This window comes from Oncorhynchus masou, chromosome 27 (genome assembly GCF_036934945.1).
Source record: "Oncorhynchus masou masou isolate Uvic2021 chromosome 27, UVic_Omas_1.1, whole genome shotgun sequence".
Taxonomy (NCBI): Eukaryota; Metazoa; Chordata; class Actinopteri; order Salmoniformes; family Salmonidae; genus Oncorhynchus; species Oncorhynchus masou.
Window position 1 is genome coordinate 14,439,220 of NC_088238.1, and position 19,346 is coordinate 14,458,565.

Below are 19,346 nucleotides of genomic sequence, written 5' to 3' on the forward strand. Positions count from 1 at the left end.
AACAAAACCAATTTATAATTTTTCTTTCTAATTTAGGTGAGTATTTTGGAAATGTAGATGCATAATATACTTTGGAAAAACACCAACCAAAGAACTATAATACGTATATAGATAACGATAAATAACGATAATAAGAAAAGGGGAATCCAACAACTGTCGGAAAGAAAATACAAGTCCCATGATCACTGGTTTAGTGACGTCAGAGTTTACGCCCGGCTCCATCAAGCGATCTTCCTCTGGTCGAGTATGCGGCTGTCGAGTGTCGACGGTTGTTAAACTGTGTTCCCGGTGTTAAGCTGTAACCGTGAGCCTAGATGCGCGGTCAGTTTCTAAAATTGAATTCGGTCAATCGCGTCAGAGTGTGACATCCTAGGCTGAGGTCGGGAAGGTAAGAAATGGTCCTTCATTCGCATCTGTCATGTGCGCTTTTCATTCTGTAGATAGCCATCACTTTTCCGCTACACATACCTCTGTAACCTGCAATTCAGGTTAAAACATGTGGCTGACGTTAGTTAGCTACCTTTTATTTAGATGTGGTTGTGTTTTGTCAGTGATGACACAAGTCGCTAGGCAGCTAACATAATCAGGAACAGCCAGTTACTTACTATTCACATGGTTTGATAACTTCACGTCTTTATTGTCAGATTTCCAGAAATTCAGTTTAATATATTTAATCTCATGTTTAATTCTTGTTTAAATATTCTGATTTTACAATAAGTAGTCAGTCATAGCCTATACCTTTACGTCAATGCCTATACAGGAGGGTAGCTCTCCAGGAACAACGGTTGGAGAGCCCTGCTTTAGACACTGTTCTGATAAAGAGTATTGTGATCATGTTTACCATTGCCGCAGAAGTCTATAAAGTATATGATAAGAAATGGATGTCTATTTTTAGTGAGGCTGCTGGAGACCTTTCCTCTAAGTAGCTTCCAACCTGAAAGGTCAATATCCTCTGGTTTGCCATGTTGTGGAGGCCAGGCTACCACAGTCAGCCTGAAGTGTAGTTTGGACTGTTCTTTAGCCCAAAGAATAGGCTCCTATCTCTGCATTGATTTTGGAGTGTAAACTTTCTTATGTAGAACACACATGGGGTGTATTCATTAGTTCCAACTGTAGTACAACTATTTGTTACAGAAAGTTTTGCCATGAAAACAAGTTTCTTATTGGACATGTTCGGGAGTTCACTTCCTGTTTCTTCCCCTTTGGTTCCTAGTGAATAAACCCCTGTTTTTCTTTTTCCACATGGAGCAGAAAGTTAATATTTGGTCACAATTTTGCAATATCAGTTCAAAAATATTTGCTTGAAAAGATAGCCCATATGCCTGAAAACACTACCCCCCCCCCCCTACTCTATTAATGAAAACTACCAGCCACATGGTGCTCAACCCTGCTGGAGTTTGGTCAAAACAACACTTTGCTTCAAAAACATTTGGTCTAAACAGTTACTGACTGTTTTGTCTTCCTCTCTCAGCAGAGCAGCGGGAGGAAGCAGGACGTGTGGAAAAGGAGTCAGCGAACCACACAGAGAGAGAGAGGAAAAGCCTACTTCAGCTAGGAGCCGCCCCCTTTCTCTGACATGCCCAGTGTCCTGTCTGTGTTATGGAACAACATGTAACGCCCTGCGAGGATGCGCCCCCACCGCTGATGTACCGTGTGGAACGGCCTGTGTTCGATGAGGCCTACCTTCACACCCAGCTCCTGCACCCGAGAGAGAGGAGCCCCAAGACCATCAGACAGAGACTGGCACAGCAGCTCCAGTAAGCATCTACATCGAGTTAGTGTCCACAGACCTGGGTTGTGTTTAATAGTACACACTGTACTATAATAGCACACCGTTTTGCAACAGGAAATGGAAAACATTTGTGGTTCTTATTGGACAGGTCCAGGTAGTCCCACTCTGTTTCAGTCTGTTTTCTGCCGTTAGGCGCCTAAAGAACACGACCCTGTTACAGATCTGAACAGACTGTAGTGTTGTGTTCTTCAATCCTGGTCATTGGGACCCACAGTGTGTTCAAGTGTTGTTCCAGCCCAGTAGACATACCTATCGGTGTTTTGATGACCGGGATTGAAGAACATTGCTGAGTGTGTGACTGGGATGTGGAATTATGCAATACCTTTTTTCAGGAAATTTGTTAGGACTGTAAAAGCTTATGTGAAGTTATGATTTATTATTTTTGAATCTGACAATGTTTGTCTAGTATTACACTAGTAGAAGTACACACCCATTTACTTGCTGCTTGGAAGCTTCCCTAATAGATAAGCTGATTAAGCACACACACACACACACACACACACACTACTCACTCACTCTCTCTCTTCCCAGCTGCTCATCAGAGAGGGCCAAAGCCATTGCTCTGAGCTTCCTGCCCATTTTAACATGGCTGCCGTCCTACCCTGTCAAAGAGTACCTGTTTGGGGACCTGGTCTCAGGGCTCAGCACAGGGGTCATGCAGCTACCTCAAGGTCAGTGGGGTTGGAGTCAGGGGTATACTGCTGCACAGCTCAGAATGGGTTCAGAGTCTGGGGCGGCACTTCTCAGAATGGTGCTCGTTTTAATAAAGTTATATCGAAGCTGAATCATTGTTGATTGTGCTGAAGGTTTGTGATTTTTCCCTTTAAAGCAATGAAAACTCAACAAAACGTGCCAAATAAATAGCCTACCAGTTTGTGCTTTGATTGAAATCAAATACAGGTATGGCTTGATGTTAATGTGCTTTAAAATTCACTCACGAAACAATAGTTACACATCATTCAAGAAGACTCCATATTCTAATGAAATGGAATTCAGAACACAGAGATCAGAAGTCTGGTTTGGCAGATGCAGCTTGGAATTTCACCTGTAAAACATGACAAATTGTCATTCACGATAGGTGATCACCATCATTGACATTTTTGACGTTAGGCGTGTCTAATTTAGTGCTTGAGGGTAATCAGAAAACTCCATGTATTTGAGCCACCGTGTAGGTATACACAGATGTTGCATTTGGAGGATGTATTTTCTTCATATTCTAAAAGGATTTTATTCACTGATACATCAGTCGGTACAAACCTATAAAGAATAGTGCCACACCACTGGTGAGACCAGCCATGAGCTGAGCCAACAACAAGGCTGCTGGGACTTGTATTTTCTTTTCCTTTGGCTAGATAATCCATCCAGCTGACAGGTGAGGCATATTAAGAAGCTGATTAAACTGCATGATCATTACACAGATGCACCTTGTGCTGGGCACAAAAGGCCACTCTAAAATGCTCAGTTTTGTCACACAACACAATTCCACAGATATCTCATCTTTTGAGGGAGTGTGCAATTGGCATGCTGACTGCAGGAATGTCCACCAGAGCTGTTGTCAGATCATTTAATGTTTTTATTTTATTTTTTATTATACCATAAGCCACTTTCATCGTCATTTTGTAGCATTTGGCAACACGTCCAACCGGCCTCCCAACCGCAGACCAGCCCAGCACCTCCACATCCGCCTTCTTCTGAGGAGTGTTTCTGTCTGTAACAAAGCCCTTTTGTGGGGAAAAACTCATTCTGATTGACTGGGCCTGGCTCCCCAGTGGGTGGACCTATGCCCACCAATTGCTGCGCACTTGCCCAGTCATATGAAATCCATAGATTAGGGCCTAATATATTTATTTCAATTGACTTTATATATGAACTGTAACTCAGCAACATCTTTGGAATTGTTGCATGTTGTGTTTGTATTTTCGTTCAGCATATACAGTACCAGTCAAGTTTGGACACACCTACTCATTCTAGGGTTTTTCTTTATTTTTACTGTTGTAGAATAATAGTGAAGACATCAAAACTATGAAATAACACATGGAATCATGTCATAACCAAAAAAGTGTTAAACAAATCAAATATATTTTATATGAGATCCTTCAAACTAGCCACCCTTTGCCTTGATGACAGCTTTGCATTCTCTCAACCAGCTTCACCTGGATGCCAAGAGTGTGTCTTCACTATTCTACAATGTAGAAAATAGTAAAAATAAAGAAAAATCCTGGAATGAATAAGTGTGTCCTAACTTTTGACTGGTACTGTTTTTATTATGGATCCCCATTAGTTCCTGCCAAGGCAGCAGCTACTCTTCCTGGGGTCCATCAAAATTAAGGAAGTTGTACAATTTTAAAAACATTTCACAACAAGTCCCTCTTTGTGGCACCTGACCACACGACTGTACAGTAGTCCAGGTGCGACAACTAGAATCTGTAGGACCTGCGTTGCTGTTAAGAAGGTAGAGCAGCTCTTTATTATGGACAGACTTCTCCCCATCTAAGCTACTGATGTATCAATGTGTGTATGCACTGGGTAGTAGAACATCATTCCATCTCCCCCCCATCCTCTCTCCCCAGGTCTTGCCTATGCCATGCTGGCAGCCGTGCCTCCTGTGTATGGCCTGTACTCCTCCTTCTACCCCGTCCTGCTCTACACCTTCTTTGGGACCTCTAGACACATATCTATAGGTGAGCCATCCCGACGAAGGAGCTCCAACTAGTGCAGAGGAAGTCACTTTACACTATTGAGATGTATAATGAGGCTAACCAGGAGTCGTGTTCAAATGTTATGAACTGGGTGGTTCGAGCCCTGAATGCTGATTGGCTGACAGTAGTGGTATATTAGACCGTATACCACGGGTATGACGAAACATTTATTTTTACTGCTCTAATTACATTGGTAACCAGTTTATAATAGCAATGAGGCACCTCTGGGGTTTGATATATGGCCAATATACCAAGGCTACGGGCTGTATACAGGCTGTATACTCCGCGTTGCGTCGTGTCTAAGAACTGCCCTTTACCCGTGGTATATTGACCATATACCACACTCCCTCAGGCCTTATTGCTTAAGTAAATGTTTTGAAACGTGGAGGTACAGATACTACCTGAACGGCTCTAATAAGAACATTGTGTTTTGTTTTCCCTTGCAAACCCGTTTGTTACTTTGTGCCCTACTGAACACTACCCCTGCAGCCTACCTGTGGTGTTAATAGATGTTACTCCTACTGGGTGTTCCAATGAAGTCGTCCTGGTTGTATTCACATAGTTTTCCCGTAGGTTTCTACCCCTGGACAGCCGTGGCCTTTTCACTTTTTGGCCAGAGTTTTGTATTCTGGTGGCTGTGCCAAGTACAGACTGACCATTCCAAACAACAGGTGAATTCCAAATAGCACCCTATTCCCTATTTAGTGCTCTACTTTTGGTCAGAGCCCTATGGGGCCCGGGTCAACAGTAGTGCACTATGAAGGTAATATGGTGCTATATGGGACTCGGCCTTCTCATCCACCCAGGGAGCCCAGTCAATCAAGAGTCTGGGTGTTACCTCTGAGAGATTCATCTGTTCAAAAGTAACAGATTAAGTGACCAGAATAATAGCTCTAAAAAAAAAAAAAAAAAATTCATGACACTTCAGGAAATGAGCCAAGTTTTGAAATGGTTTACTTTGGGAATTGATCAGTGTCCTTGTGAAGCTTGGGTGAGGTCAGGTCTCTTGGCATATAGTGACCCCATCTGTTGCACATAGACAGGCTAGATTTATGGGAACATTCAAGGCAGGCATAGCCTTGTCTCCAATTTCAGACGTCACGTTTGTCTCCTTTTGACAACTCAGTGAGTCAGTGAATCACATTAAACACTTCAACAAGAAAAGAAGAACTAAAACCGTCTTGGTTTAGTTAGCGGCAGCAGTTGTAACAAAATGGCCTCCGCCCAAATTGTGGCCTTAAGGAGGGCAGTTGCTGTAGTAACTTGCGACTGCCTTCTCTCCCTCTGAGGCAGGGATGAAGGAATATTTTGGCACTCGTTCAAGTCTTGGGCAAAAGCCCGTGTCAACATCTCCAGTTGCAAACGTAACGAACTAACACAAGCAAACCTGATCTGGAAATGAGAACACATTTTTAACATTAGTTTTTACATTGCTTCATAGCTCGTTTACCAGACACAGAGACTTGCCCCGGCAGAGGCGCCTGGACTGGGTTCACAGCTGTTTGCACTGGTGTGGCACTGATGTCTCCCCTCTCTATTAAACCATTACTGATAAAGAACCTGGCACCTTGGCGACTGACTGATAACCCCGAGGGGAATGGGGAGTGCTATGATAATTATTTGACCTAGGGGGAGTGCCAAAGCTACCAAGTCAAACTTGTATGATTCAATGTCATGAAATAATAATATATGCCATGTAACAGACACTTTTATACAAAGCCACTTCCGGTCATGAGTGCATATGTTTTCCATGTGTGCTGTCCCGGGAGGCGTACCCACAATTTTGGTGGTGCATGCTCTACCAATTGAGCCATACAGGATGAGAGGCAATGGTCAGTCAGACTCAACCCACTGAAGAGAGAGTGCGCCTCACAGTTCAGTTCATTGAATTCATTTATACTTCTATAATTCTGTTTTCAGAGTGAGGGTGTCATCATATTCAGTATCAATGATAAGCTGCCAGGTGTTAAGCCCTTTGTCTGTGTCCCTGAAGCCTAGAACTCCTAAACCATGTCCCTTAAAAGCCCCTGCCCCTAAACCATTAGCCCCCAGGGGTGTCGGAAGTCAATTCCTGGAGGGCCGAGTAACGGTTGGTTTTCGCTCCTCTCCTGTTCTTCATTGATCAGTTAAGGTCACTAATTAGTAAGGAACTCCCTGATTGTCTAGGTCTTAATTGGACACATTTTGCATTTACATTTGAGTCATTTAGCAGACGCTCTTAACCAGGGCAACTTACAGGAGCAATTAGGGTTAAGTGCCTTGCTCAAGGGCACATTGACAGACTTTTCACCTAGTCGGCTCTGTGATTTTGTTTCAGCGACATTTCCGTTAGTGTTATAACGCTCTTAACCATTAGGCAGCCTGCTACCACAAATGGAAAGGAAATAGCAAAAACAGCTAACATTCCATCCTCCAGGAGTTGGACACCCCTAACTTTAAGGCTGGCTGTGCTCTCTGCAGGCACGTTTGCAGTGATCAGCCTGATGATTGGAGGAGTGGTGGTGAGGGAGGCCCCTGACTCCATGTTCACGATCCAGGCCCTGAATGGTACCGCCACCAACACCACCGTCTTCATCGACACAGAGGCCCGCGATGCCAGGAGGGTCCACGTAGCTGTAGTCCTCACCACCCTGGTGGGAGTCATACAGGTGGGTCACACTCCCCTCTTCCACCTTCAGAAAAATGTCCCCTCAAATAACCCAGCATCCTCTCTGTTGCCACTAGCTTTCCCACCACTAGTCAGTCTCTCTATAAGAGGTCAAAGTTTTCATGCCGAAGATAAGGATCATCCATAACCTTGGGGGTTTGTGGTTTCAACAGGTTTCTCAGCGCTCACTGTTTACTCAACCATAGTGGGATCCACAGGACCGCAACTTAGTTGACCTAATGTCAACCTACTTTATCTATATTGACATTTATTATGCAAGTAAACCGTCATCATCTACTCTCCCCTTGTTTGTCTTTGTCTTTCTGTCTCCTTCTTTCCTTTCCCCCAGCTGGTCCTGGGGTTGTTGCGCTTTGGCTTTGTGGCCATCTACCTCACGGAGCCCCTGGTACGCGGATTCACCACGGCCGCGGCTGTCCACGTCTTCATCTCTCAGCTGAAATACCTGCTGGGCATCCAAACCCCGCGCTTCAGTGGGCCCCTGTCCGCTCTTCACGTGAGTCACTGACGGGGCCTCTCAGAGGCCTCTGCCGCTGGATGGTGGCCCCTGCATGAGGAATGGAGTGGTTAACTTTTAAACGGTAGCAGACAGGAAAGTCATCCACATTATAGCAGTCTGTGGATGTAATCTGCTGTAATACATGGGTGTTAGACCTAGTTTACAAGCCTGCGTGATTTAGTTAATGATTAATGACAAATGATTAATTCCTGATAAATATAGATTGTGAGTTTTATGCAATGCTCTCGGGGACACGGACACACTCCCAGGTCTCTCACACCCCCTCTCTCCTCCCAGAGTGTCACGGCCGTGTTCAGTGACATCACCAGCACCAACGTGACCACGTTGATTGTGGGCGGGGTCTGCATGGTGGTCCTCTACTGCGTGAAGGACCTCAACGAGCGCTTCAAGAAGAAGCTGCCTGTGCCCATCCCAGGAGAGATCATTGTGGTCATGGTCTCAACGGGGATCTCCTATGGCCTCAGTCTGTCAGAGAACTACCAAGTGGACGTGGTCAGGACAATTCCATCCGGGTAAGAGAAGGACTGTTCACACTACTGGGCCGATCCAAACCAAGCTGTACTGAACTGGCCTTCAGCCCAGCCAAACCAAACTGGTTGCATCCTACATGGTTACTAGAACCTGAAAGCACATTGTGAGAACCCAATATCCAAGCCAGTACGGTTCAGGTCAGCTCTATAGTGGGAAAAGGTATCGGTGGCATATTATGGTCCAAAAAGTGTTTAGTGAGTCAAAATGCACAAGTAACAGCATCAGAAGACATGTACTGTACAAACAGTTGTTACTATTCAGTCAACCTTTCAGACAATATTTGTTATTTGTTTCCAGGCTGCTCCCACCTACAATCCCAGACTTCTCTCTGTTGCCCAACTTGGTAACGGATTCTATTGCCATAGCGGTGGTGGGCTTCTCCATGGGAATCTCTCTGGCCAAGATCTTTGCTCTGAAACACGGCTACAGTGTGGATGGTAACCAGGTCAGTTTATCCACAGTACTGTAGCCATTATAGCCTTGGAGAGTGGCGATGTCAAAGAACGTCATAGCATTTCTCCCACTAATGGTTAAGGTTAGGCATGGGGTGAGGGAAGCTGATCCTAGATCTGTACCTGTGGGATACTTTACCCCAGAGTCTAACCCGTTAGCTCTGTGTTGCCCTGTAGGAACTGATCCTAGATCTGTACCTGTGGGAAACTTTACCCCAGAGTCTAACTTGTTGGCTCTGTGTTGCCCTGTAGGAGCTGATCCTAGATCTGTACCTGTGGGATACTTTACCCCAGAGTCTAACCTGTTGGCTTTGTGTTGCCCTGTAGGAGCTGATTGCCCTGGGCCTGTGTAACTTTGTCAGCTCTTTCTTCCACACCTTCGCCATCACCTGTTCCATGTCCCGCAGTCTGGTGCAGGAGAGCACCGGGGGCAATACGCAGGTAACACACACATGCGCAGACTCAGACACACACACACATACATAGATGCATAGTGACTTGGGGCGGCAGGGTAGCCTAGTGGTTAGAGCGTTGGACTAGTAACCGGAAGGTTGCGAGTTCAAACCCCCAAGCTGACAAGGTACAAATCTGTCGTTCTGCCCCTGAACAGGCAGCTAACCCACTGTTCCCAGGCCGTCATTGAAAATAAGAATTTGTTCTTAACTGACTTGCCTGGTTAAATAAAGGTTAAAAAAATAAAAAAAATAATAAAAAAAATATCTACCTACATGTACTATTACCTCGACTAACTGGTGCCCCCGCACATTGACTCTGTTCCGTTACCCCTGTATACAGCCTCGCTATTGTTATTTTACTACTGCTCTTTAATTGTTACTTTTAAGGGCTTGTAAGTAAACATTTCTCTGTTGTATTCGGTGCATGTGACAAATACAATTTGATTTGATAAAGTGACACACACACACCACCCATCCTGTTTGCTGGGCCCACACTGAGTGTATGGCCATTAACATGACACAGTTGTCCTTTCATTACATGTGTCACCTCATAACGGGAGCTAAATTGGCGCCGTAAAGCCATAAAGATTAGATCAACCACAGACGCTTCTGTGCAGACTCCAGGAAGGCTAAATGATAGGTGTGTTAACGTACCTTATCTGTGTGTGTCTTTGCAGATTGCGGGTCTGTTGGCGTCCATGGTGGTGTTGCTGGTGGTGGTGGCCATTGGTTTTGTCTTCCAGCCTCTGCCACAGGTGGGTGTAACAGTTACCGACCAACACCACCTACAGCGGGTGTTCTATGAGATGGCTAAGGAAGAATGAGGAAGGGAAACAGTCCTGTCAGAGGCACTAGCTTAATTTAATATATCCCTTGCAAAATGTCAACCAATTAAAAAGTTGCATTAATGTTGAAATTTGAATCGCTATTACAGTAGCCTAAAAAATAAATATTTGCATTGAAATGTCCAATCCTATTTGAATGGTAATGCACCCTGAACCCTGATCCCCCCCCCGTCATTTCAGACCGCGCTGGCTGCCATCATCATGGTTAACCTGCTGGGGATGTTTAAACAATTCAGGGACATCCCTGCCCTGTGGAGGACCAGCAAGATTGAGTTGGTGAGTCTGGACCGCAACACAACCTCTTCTGATTACATCTAACCCAGGGTCATTTCAGGAAGTACACTGAAATTCCAATTATCTTAAATGCTTTTCAATGTAAACTTAGAATTTGGTTTACTTTCTGAATTGACTAAAATGTAAGCAATTTAAATGATCTGACCGCACCATGACCACATCGCACCAGAAAACCCAATCGGACAGATTCCTTCAGTACATGTCATGCTATGGTAGCCTTGTCCCAGATCAGTTTGCTATGGGAGCCTGGTCCCAGATCAGTTTGCTATGGGAGCCTGGTCCCAGATCAGTTCGCTATGGAAGCCTGGTCCCAGATCATTTCGCTATGGAAGCCTGGTCCCAGATCATTTCGCTATGGAAGCCTGGTCCCAGATCAGTTTGCTATGGAAGCCTGGTCCCAGATCAGTTTGCTATGGAAGCCTGGTCCCAGATCAGTTTGCTATGGAAGCCTGGTCCCGGATCAGTTCGCTGTCTTACTGAATGATCATACGGTCATTGCATGACAGTGACTGTAAGAGTTGGATACACAGCACAAAGAGACCTGGGACGAGGCCTATACTATGGATCTGTAACCATTGTTGCTTTGGTCTGTGTTGTCTTCCAGGCCATCTGGCTGGTAGCCTTTGTGGCCTCTGTGCTGTTGGGCCTTGATCTTGGACTTCTGGTGGCCTTAGGATTTGCCATCCTGACTGTCATCTACAGAACACAGAGGTACTAAACCATCCTACTACTTCTGAAATATATTCAAGTGTAGTATTTAATATCCCCTTCACGATCACTGGTAACCATTTCATATCACCAGCTTGATTTGGAAAAAAGCTAGATTTTTGGGTTGAGTCATTTCAGTTTTAATCTGTTCAATGGAAATGTATGAAATAACTGTGCTAAAACGTTTCAATATCTCTCGCCCCCTTCCTCTCCACAGCCCGAAGAGTGTGATCCTGGGACAGGTCCTGGACACAGGCCTGTACTGTGACGTGGATGAATATGAAAAAGTAATAATGTGGCATTTTGTGATAATGAGCAACTTTATATGGTCTTACAGTTGCAGGCACTAAAACGCTAGTTCTCATTAAAGTATTGAACAATTGCCTAGCGATAGTTTGTCACAAAGAAATTGTAATGGTGGACAAGGTTTTTCTAAATGAACTTGTTAGTGCCCGTAACTGGCCTGTAACTACCCTGGGATAGAATGAGAAAGTACATGGTGTTGGATGAGCAGTGAGAACTGTGATTCTGCCTCTCTGTTCCAGGCAGCTGAATGCACAGGGATTAAGATTTTCCACTCAAACTCTTCAATCTACTTTGCAAACAGTGACCTTTATTTGAACGCCCTCAAAGAGAAGGTAATCTCAGCTGCCGTGTGTGTTTCTGTGTGTGGAATATGCAGAGTTGCATAAGTTTTCATTTTTGTCCGACTATGTTACGGGTCAAGCACTTTAGGCCTAGCAAACTAGTCCATCTCTCCTGTAGACTGTAGCTACACTACAGTTCAGTGAGGGATCCTTGCATTGAAAAAACAAACAGCTTGGCCCATCCTGTCCCGTCATATTTAAACATGTGTACAGACAGGAGTGGACCCCGTACATCTCCAGGCTATACGGAAAGCCCGAAAAAGAAAACTGAAGAAGGAGAGCGCAGAGAGGGAGAGCCAAAACCACAAGTCACCACAAAAAATGAATGCTGTCGTCAAACTGGTGAGCCCATTCAATATGGTATTTTTCTGCTCCATCACTCACAATATCACTATTTGGTTTACTTCCCCTGCTTCTTGTTGAAACACGCCACATATTGACACTGTAACCAGAACACCAGACAGACGGGCAGAATTGAAGGCCTTCACGTAGTCATTTTCTAAGGGGCTTTTGCTGTTAGCCTTGTTGTGGTTGGTTTGAAGCCAAAGGAGGTGTGATTGCCTGGTACAATTTTGGTCTTGTGTGATTGGCAGCCACGATATTGGTTTCCTTCATTCTCCTATATGATTGGCTGATACAATTTCGGTCGTCTTGTGATTGGGCCAGGATGTGGAGCTGGGCGTCACTCACGAAGTAGTGTCAGGGGGCGGCTCCCAGAACCACATGGAGGTGCAGGGGAACGGACAGGTGGCCGAGACCCACACAGAGTCAGACTCTGAGGAGACCCGGTTCCTAGAGCCCCTCTGTCCTGTCCACACCCTCATTCTGGACTGGACCCCCGTCAACTTCATTGATTCTGTGGGAGCCAAAGCAATCAAGTTGGTAAGGGACCTGGGGAGCACTGGGGTCTGTTCAGAAGTGTAACATTACAGAACAGATATGCCTTTCTGTCATGCAGAATTGGGCGTAATGTCAGCTTTGTTCATGACATTTCTATCTTAATGTTGGGCCCTTCTGAACAGGACTCTGGTGTTACTTCTGATCACCTCTTAAGTTTCCAACTTCCTCATTTCATGGTGTTCTCATGAGTTTTCCTCTCTGCAGGTGATCAAGGAGTATGCTGCTGTGGATGTGTGTGTCTTCATCGCCGGCTGCAGCAGTGAGTTATAACATACTGGTCTTGATTACTATTAAAAGAACCTGAGGGTAACTGAACTAGAGGTTAAGACACTAGCCGTAGCAACGATAACACTAGTCAGTTAGATATAGGCCTAGCTACCAAGCTGTGTGTTGTTTCCTAACAGGAACTCTGCTGGCTGAACTCCGCACCCTGCACTTTTTCACCGGGGTCGTGACCCCAGAAATGGTCTTCCCTACCGTCCATGACGCCGTATTGCACTGTCGGCGCCGGACTGCCCAGCCCACCATCACTGCCATCCAATGACATTGTCTGACTGGGGACATCAAGGGGAAGGGGACACATGCACCTAAGGCTGCTCTAAAGCCACTTTCACATTGGCAGTTTGAAGTGACTCAAATCCTTTATTATATATAAATATATAAATAATTCAAATCTGTTCCTTTTTTCCTGCAGTTTGAACAGGAAATGGATTAGGATATTTCTAGACACATTTCAAACCACCTTCGTAGGTGGTTTGAAGTCAGATATAAATCTGATTCCTGGCCATCTGACGTGTTTGAACGGTGAAATCGGATTTATTTTCCCTCAAGGTGTTTTTAGACTGTTATTTGGCATCTCTTGATGCTTGCTAGCTACTCTGACAAGAACGTGGTAGCTAACTAGCTTGTTAATCGTTTAAAATGATTTTGATTTTGATCCTTCAAAGCAACTGGGAAACGTCCATGGCAGGAGTCGTCACCTTCGCCTGCTACATAACTTCTGAGTGCTAGGAAGCACAAACACCACCAATCAGCCTACACCACTGCACACACACCTGTTGTTACTATGATAACTAGCATAGCCATGTCAGAAAATGACTGCTGTCTGAACACAAACTAATCTGATTTGGTAACTTGATGTTTGGACAGTCAGTATTCCAAAATGGATTTAAAAAACTGATATGAGCATTAAGGCCTGCAGTGTGAACAAGGCTTAGGTGACCCGGGGGAGTTCGGGCTGGAGACCTCCAACCAGCAGCAGTCTGAATGCCCATCTCCAAGTGTAACTTTTTGTTTGAAGCAGAGATAAATATATTTAATAAAGATGGGTTTGGTTTTATTGCTAACATTCCTACGGGCTGCAGCGTGCAGGACTCTTGGCGTTTTATGCTAAGACCAAGTCACTGCATCTTTGAAATGGTTTCAAGCACTTGTGTTCTTCACAGCATTGTCTCAAAGTAGAAGAGAAATAGCAACATTCAGGTTTCGGTCACATGTTGAGTGCCGAGGGTCTTTTCAGAGCATCCCCATTAGTGGTTACATTTGAGATCCAGGAGAAAAACACTGAATAGGCCCACCACTGTAGCTCTGTTGAACAGATTACTGTGATGTTTTTCTCAAAGATTGGCCTCTTGTTACCCCTTTCCTGCTGAATATCTAAGAAATGCATCATCATTGTACAAATCTACAAACTAATCAGGAAGGCTACTTCACAGCTGTTACTGATACTATTCTTTCAAATAATCTGCTGTTTTGTCAAGTGTCATTCAATCAGTGATATGCAGTTGAATTTACGATATGAATAACCAGTCACTACAGCAGCTGAACACTGCGTTTGGTCCGATTCAAGTCACTCATCTAGTGCTGTATGTTGTTGGTACAAAGCTATGAATTTGTACATTTGAAGTTAACAATATTTTTGTGATACTATACCATTCAAATGGATGGTTTAAATGTACTGTACATATCTTACAGCTGAAGACTTTTACATCAATAAACAATGCAGATTTATAGTACAGGTCAATGTGTGATTGAATGAAAACATCCAAACTGGAATAAACTTTAATTGTGTAGGTAATGTTTAATGACAGAAAATGAGCATCGACTCCCCCCCCCAGCCTCTTGGGAAACAACCCCAGATGCAGACGCCGCTGTTTAGTTGTAGGTCATGTATCTTGGGGTGGCGCTGAACTTGGCGTAGGACTTGATGACCTTGTTGACCGCCTCCAGGAAGTCCTTCTCAGTGGCGATCTTCCGGCGGGCGCGGATGGCGAACATACCCGCCTCCGTGCACACGCTGCGAATCTCGGCACCTGATGGGATAAAACAAACGGTGTGATTGTTTCAGATTGACTACCTTGCATCCCAAATATGTTTTAACAGGGTGTGGGCTACATGATTGGAGCCAGTCATTGGGCTGCAGTAGAGCGCAGGGTAGAGAATTCCAACACAGCCTTTATACATGTCTGTTACTAAAAATAGTGGTGCCCCCTTGTGTCGCATTACCGGAACAACACAGTGTTGGGTCATCTTACCTGTGCTGTTGGGACAGAGACGAGCCAGCAGCTCGAAGCGGATGTCTCTCTCCACGCTCATGGAGCGGGCATGGATCTTGAAGATGTGAGTACGACCCTGAAACAACACATTCTTTACCACACTGCCAGGCCACTCTACATTCATATCTTCACTATTCATCCAGTAGGAATAATTGTTGGCAGCTAACTTAATTTGCTACTCATTCATCTTCATGCATTTTTTATTACCACCTATGTAATCTATTCCTCTGCATATTCACCAAGTCAGGAGACGTTCCAAATGGCACTCTGTTCCCTAATATTGTGCACTACCTTTGACCAGCCAAATTGCACCCTGTTCCCTAATATAGTTCACTGCTTTAGACCAGGATCCAAAGGGAATAGGGTGCCATTAGGGACTGGAGTCAGAGTTACTCCCGTTCTAATCAGACATGATATTAACCTCCAGGTCTGGCAGGCTGAACTCAATCTTCCTGTCCAGTCGCCCGGGCCTCATGAGAGCCGGGTCCAGGGTGTCGGGCCGGTTGGTGGCCATCAGGACCTTAATGTTCCCCCTGGGGTCGAAGCCGTCCAGCTGGTTGATGAGCTCCAGCATGGTCCTCTGGACCTCATTGTCCCCACCGGCACCGTCATCAAAACGGGCCCCTACAAGACAAGACACAACCCACATGGTATTCGAGGCACAACCACAGACAGGGCTACTATTTCTGGTGACAAGATGAGCACCCTGTGCACGTCAAGCTGCCTCCTGCCCTATGGGTTGTTCTGGCTCGGACCAGGCTACTTACTACCACTTCTGGTGAAATGCATAAATGTGTTCTTTTATAGAGTTGTCTTGCATTTAAATCAGTACACAAGTTTTTATTTTTTAAGTGCTGACCTCCAATAGCGTCAATTTCGTCGAAGAAGATGAGACATGCCTTCTTGGTTCTGGCCATCTCGAAAAGCTCCCGCACCATTCTGGCACCCTGAGGAAGAGAAACAAGTACAGAGAACAAGGTAAGCTTACACCAATTCAGGACCACATTCCCGAGTTAATTCTCCATCATCCCGAGTTCTCAAATCTATTCAAATACAACTTGATTGTGACTAGCTCTGGGTTGAAGTTTACCCTATATACAGATCTAGGATCAGCTTCCCATCCTCTGACCCTAACCATTATTGGGGGAAATTCTAAACTGACCCAAGATCAGTGTCTAGGGGCAACTTCACCCTCCACCAATGTGACTCACCTCTCCCACGTATTTCTGGACCAGCTCTGAGCCGATGACCCTGATGAAGCAAGCATCGGTGCGGTTGGCCACGGCTCTGGCACACAGGGTTTTACCTGTACCAGGTGGGCCGAACAGCAGAACCCCCTTCGGGGGCTCAATACCCAGGTTAACAAACCTCTCGGGCTGAAAGCAGAACAGACAACGGAGAGGAGACATAAGCAGAGGTACAAAGGATCTAATATGTTTTAAGTGGACAAGATGTCTAATAACCCTGCCACAAATGCAGGAAATCTGAGGGTACTCACCCATGTCTTTATTGCCTTATTGATACCTTCTCATTTAAATGTCACGAATGTATAGTTTATACATATTTTGTGATATTCGGTAGAGTGATTATAAATGACAAATTGAGACACTTACATGGAGCAGTGGGGTCTCCACCACCTCCCTGAGCTTCTCAATCTGCTCTTTACATCCACCCACGTCACTGTAGGTCACATCAGGCTTCTCCTCCACCTAGTAGACAGGAACAGAGACAGGGAGAGACATTGCTGTTAGTTCAGGTAGCTACAATACTTTGACAAGCATCCTTATTTCAGGCCATGGTTGTAATCATTAAGCACCAAGCAGGGAGGCACTACTTGAGGTGTATTCACTAGGAACCAAACTGAACCAAAGGGGGAGGGACCTACCTGAATTTGTCCAATAGAAACTCTGTTTCAAAGAATTTCCCGTTTGCAATAAACAGTTTCAGTAGCAAAAATGTTTTGGGCTAATGATTACACCCCAGAACTTGAACAAGAAGAAACATTTATTTTTTCCTGTTGCAAAAAGTTTTGCTACTGTGTGCCCTAATGAATAAAACCCCTTTCTCAAAACAGATGTTGGCCTTCATTGCAGTGATCTGAAAGCGCTGACCGGGTGAAAGCCAACCTAAGGATGAGCTTCCACCATATTGTTTTCACCCGCCAAGTACTTTTCCAATCGTTGCAGATGAAGGTGAGGAAACAGACCTTGAATTGAGATCAAGCGGTTGTGTCACGTCTTACCTGCATCATAGTGACTGTGGGGTCAATCTTGGGAGGCAGAGGAATGTGGATCTGGTACTTGTTTCTGTCCACACTAAAAGATAAAACACAAGATACTTAAGTATCTAACAATAATACCTTACCTATGCAATATTGGACATCTGCACACGTGATTCCTATTGGAGTAAGATATCACCCTTCATCCTTACCCGACTCTCATACCCTCCTCTATGTCAGTGGGGGCCACCTGGTCACTCAGGTCCACCACAAACTTGGCAAACTGCTTCACATTGATGATGTACTTTGGATCTTCAGAGTCCGCGTTGATGATCTTTGTGCATCTGCCACAACAAAATGCATGTGGGTGTTTAGCTCAAACTAGAAAACAAAACCTAATAAAAAAATATCCATTGTTTTTTAAGACAGTTAAGTCTATTAAATGATGATGGTGAGATACAGTAAATTGAGAAGTGTGCCATACCTTGCCACCTGCAGTGGCTGCTCGCTCTGCAGAGTCTGTTTGTCTGCAGCCAGATCCCAAAGTGCAGGGGGAGCCAGGCCAGTGTCCGATTCCTTAATGCCTGCATTGTTAGATAGCTGAGATTAGTGCACATACGCTACCTGTCAGACGTGAAAGCAACAAATAACAGATGTTCTGCTATCACTAAGGAAAAGAAAGCCACATTCTAAATATTCAAGCATTGTGGGAGGGTAGATTTTATTTCATTTCACCTTTTATTTAACCAGGTAGGCTAGTCGAGAACAACTCATTTACAACTGTGATCTGAAAACTCAATCCCTATTCAATATACACTACATGTTTAATGAGTGATAATGCACATGGATGTTACGTATAATCACATTGCTGCCTACCGGTTAGTTCATTGATCTTCTTGAGCAGGTTTTGGATGTCATCTTCCACTTGCTTAATCTGTCTGGAGTAAGTGCTCTGGCCCTGTTCACAACCAGCAATACAAAGATGTCAGTCACAAAGAATTGCATGTTTTCCAGTGAATGTAGGGTATTTAGTTGTTGTAGCAGATAATGACATTTCAAATCAGTGATAATCAACCTTTAATCAATAGGTAATAACTGGAAAATGAATTGGCCTGCCCTACACCATTAAACAACATCACAGGGGTCATTATGATTATAGTTAGGCCTACAAGATGTAAAATAGTAATCAATTAATGTACAGGTATAAACTAGCTCATACTTACATAAGTTTTCAATAAGGCAATGTCTCCTTCATCCAAAGCTGGAGGGCAAAAATACATCACAATTTCAATTTACATAACATTCACGAAGAACCAATTCGTAGCTATTAAATATGCAAATATTATTATTATTATAATAGCTTGTCTTTACATCCAGGCATAATTGATAACAATTTAAAGAACCCACTGTGACATAGGTGTCCAAAACAAAACTGGCAAATTGTTCATTAGCCAAGGCTAGCTAACATTAGCCTTGGCTAGATAACTAATGATATTAAGCCATACTGGTAAAGATCACCGTGGCTTGTTTGATGTTTGTTAAGTACCTATCTAGCTCATATTGTTATTAACGAGCTAGCTTTATTAAAGTATTCACATTAAATGACTTAAATTAGCTAACGTTTGCTAACTGTCGTACTGACCAAGCTAGCTAACGTTTGCTAATAAACAGTGGTTCTCAAAAATATAATCACATACATCTGATAGGTTTATCCTCCTCTTCTTTGGCATCTTTGATTTTCCTTTGATCGCCTCCCAAATAATCTGGCATTGCTAATGTTATTCTGTGTATAAAGTTTTACTAGAAGATTTTGTGCTTCAGCACAACAAGGATTACACAGCAGGTTTGTTACTTCCGCTGTGCACAATTAACCGGAAATGGGGGTCGGACCTTTATTTGACGACCATTGTCATAATGTTCCAAGTTTTTTATATATATTTTATACAATCAATGTATTTTATACAACCTATATCTGTTCAAATGTATGAACATTCTTAACATATTTAAGCGACATACTTAATACTAGTATAACAGTCGTTTGTGAGAAGATCATCTCTGAAATTCA

The 19,346-nt window shown here is 44.1% G+C and overlaps 2 protein-coding genes across 6 annotated transcripts in view; one reads left to right on the forward strand and one right to left on the reverse strand.

The window, feature by feature from the left end:
- The window catches only part of slc26a5 (solute carrier family 26 member 5), a 20,413-nt gene extending 5,893 nt beyond the window's left edge, over positions 1-14,520 (forward strand). For 2 of the 5 annotated variants that reach the window (XM_064939272.1, XM_064939274.1), the window contains 17 exons: positions 1,472-1,757; positions 2,324-2,463; positions 4,363-4,473; positions 6,952-7,139; positions 7,488-7,652; positions 7,953-8,188; positions 8,505-8,652; positions 8,987-9,100; positions 9,792-9,869; positions 10,140-10,235; positions 10,858-10,964; positions 11,179-11,248; positions 11,507-11,599; positions 11,822-11,950; positions 12,275-12,490; positions 12,713-12,767; positions 12,913-14,520. In XM_064939272.1, coding sequence (XP_064795344.1) covers positions 1,600-1,757; positions 2,324-2,463; positions 4,363-4,473; positions 6,952-7,139; positions 7,488-7,652; positions 7,953-8,188; positions 8,505-8,652; positions 8,987-9,100; positions 9,792-9,869; positions 10,140-10,235; positions 10,858-10,964; positions 11,179-11,248; positions 11,507-11,599; positions 11,822-11,950; positions 12,275-12,490; positions 12,713-12,767; positions 12,913-13,052 — 2,244 coding nt within the window. In that variant the 5' untranslated portion in view covers positions 1,472-1,599 and the 3' untranslated portion in view covers positions 13,053-14,520. Of the gene's footprint in view, positions 1-206; positions 389-1,471; positions 1,758-2,323; positions 2,464-4,362; positions 4,474-6,951; positions 7,140-7,487; positions 7,653-7,952; positions 8,189-8,504; positions 8,653-8,986; positions 9,101-9,791; positions 9,870-10,139; positions 10,236-10,857; positions 10,965-11,178; positions 11,249-11,506; positions 11,600-11,821; positions 11,951-12,274; positions 12,491-12,712; positions 12,768-12,912 lie in introns of those variants that run through there. The other 3 variants (XM_064939271.1, XM_064939273.1, XM_064939275.1) reach the window with 3 other exon arrangements.
- A 13-nt stretch (positions 14,521-14,533) lies between these two features.
- On the reverse strand, positions 14,534-19,153 carry psmc2 (proteasome 26S subunit, ATPase 2). Its single transcript, XM_064939280.1, has 12 exons — positions 18,979-19,153; positions 18,505-18,542; positions 18,158-18,239; positions 17,766-17,865; positions 17,494-17,625; positions 17,306-17,378; positions 16,677-16,772; positions 16,275-16,439; positions 15,923-16,010; positions 15,485-15,687; positions 15,043-15,139; positions 14,534-14,820 (listed from the first exon to the last, which is right to left on the reverse strand). The coding sequence occupies exons 1-12, from the start codon at positions 19,049-19,051 to the stop codon at positions 14,663-14,665; spliced, it is 1,305 nt and encodes a 434-aa protein (XP_064795352.1). The 5' UTR covers positions 19,052-19,153; the 3' UTR covers positions 14,534-14,662.
- Positions 19,154-19,346: the final 193 nt, after the last annotated feature.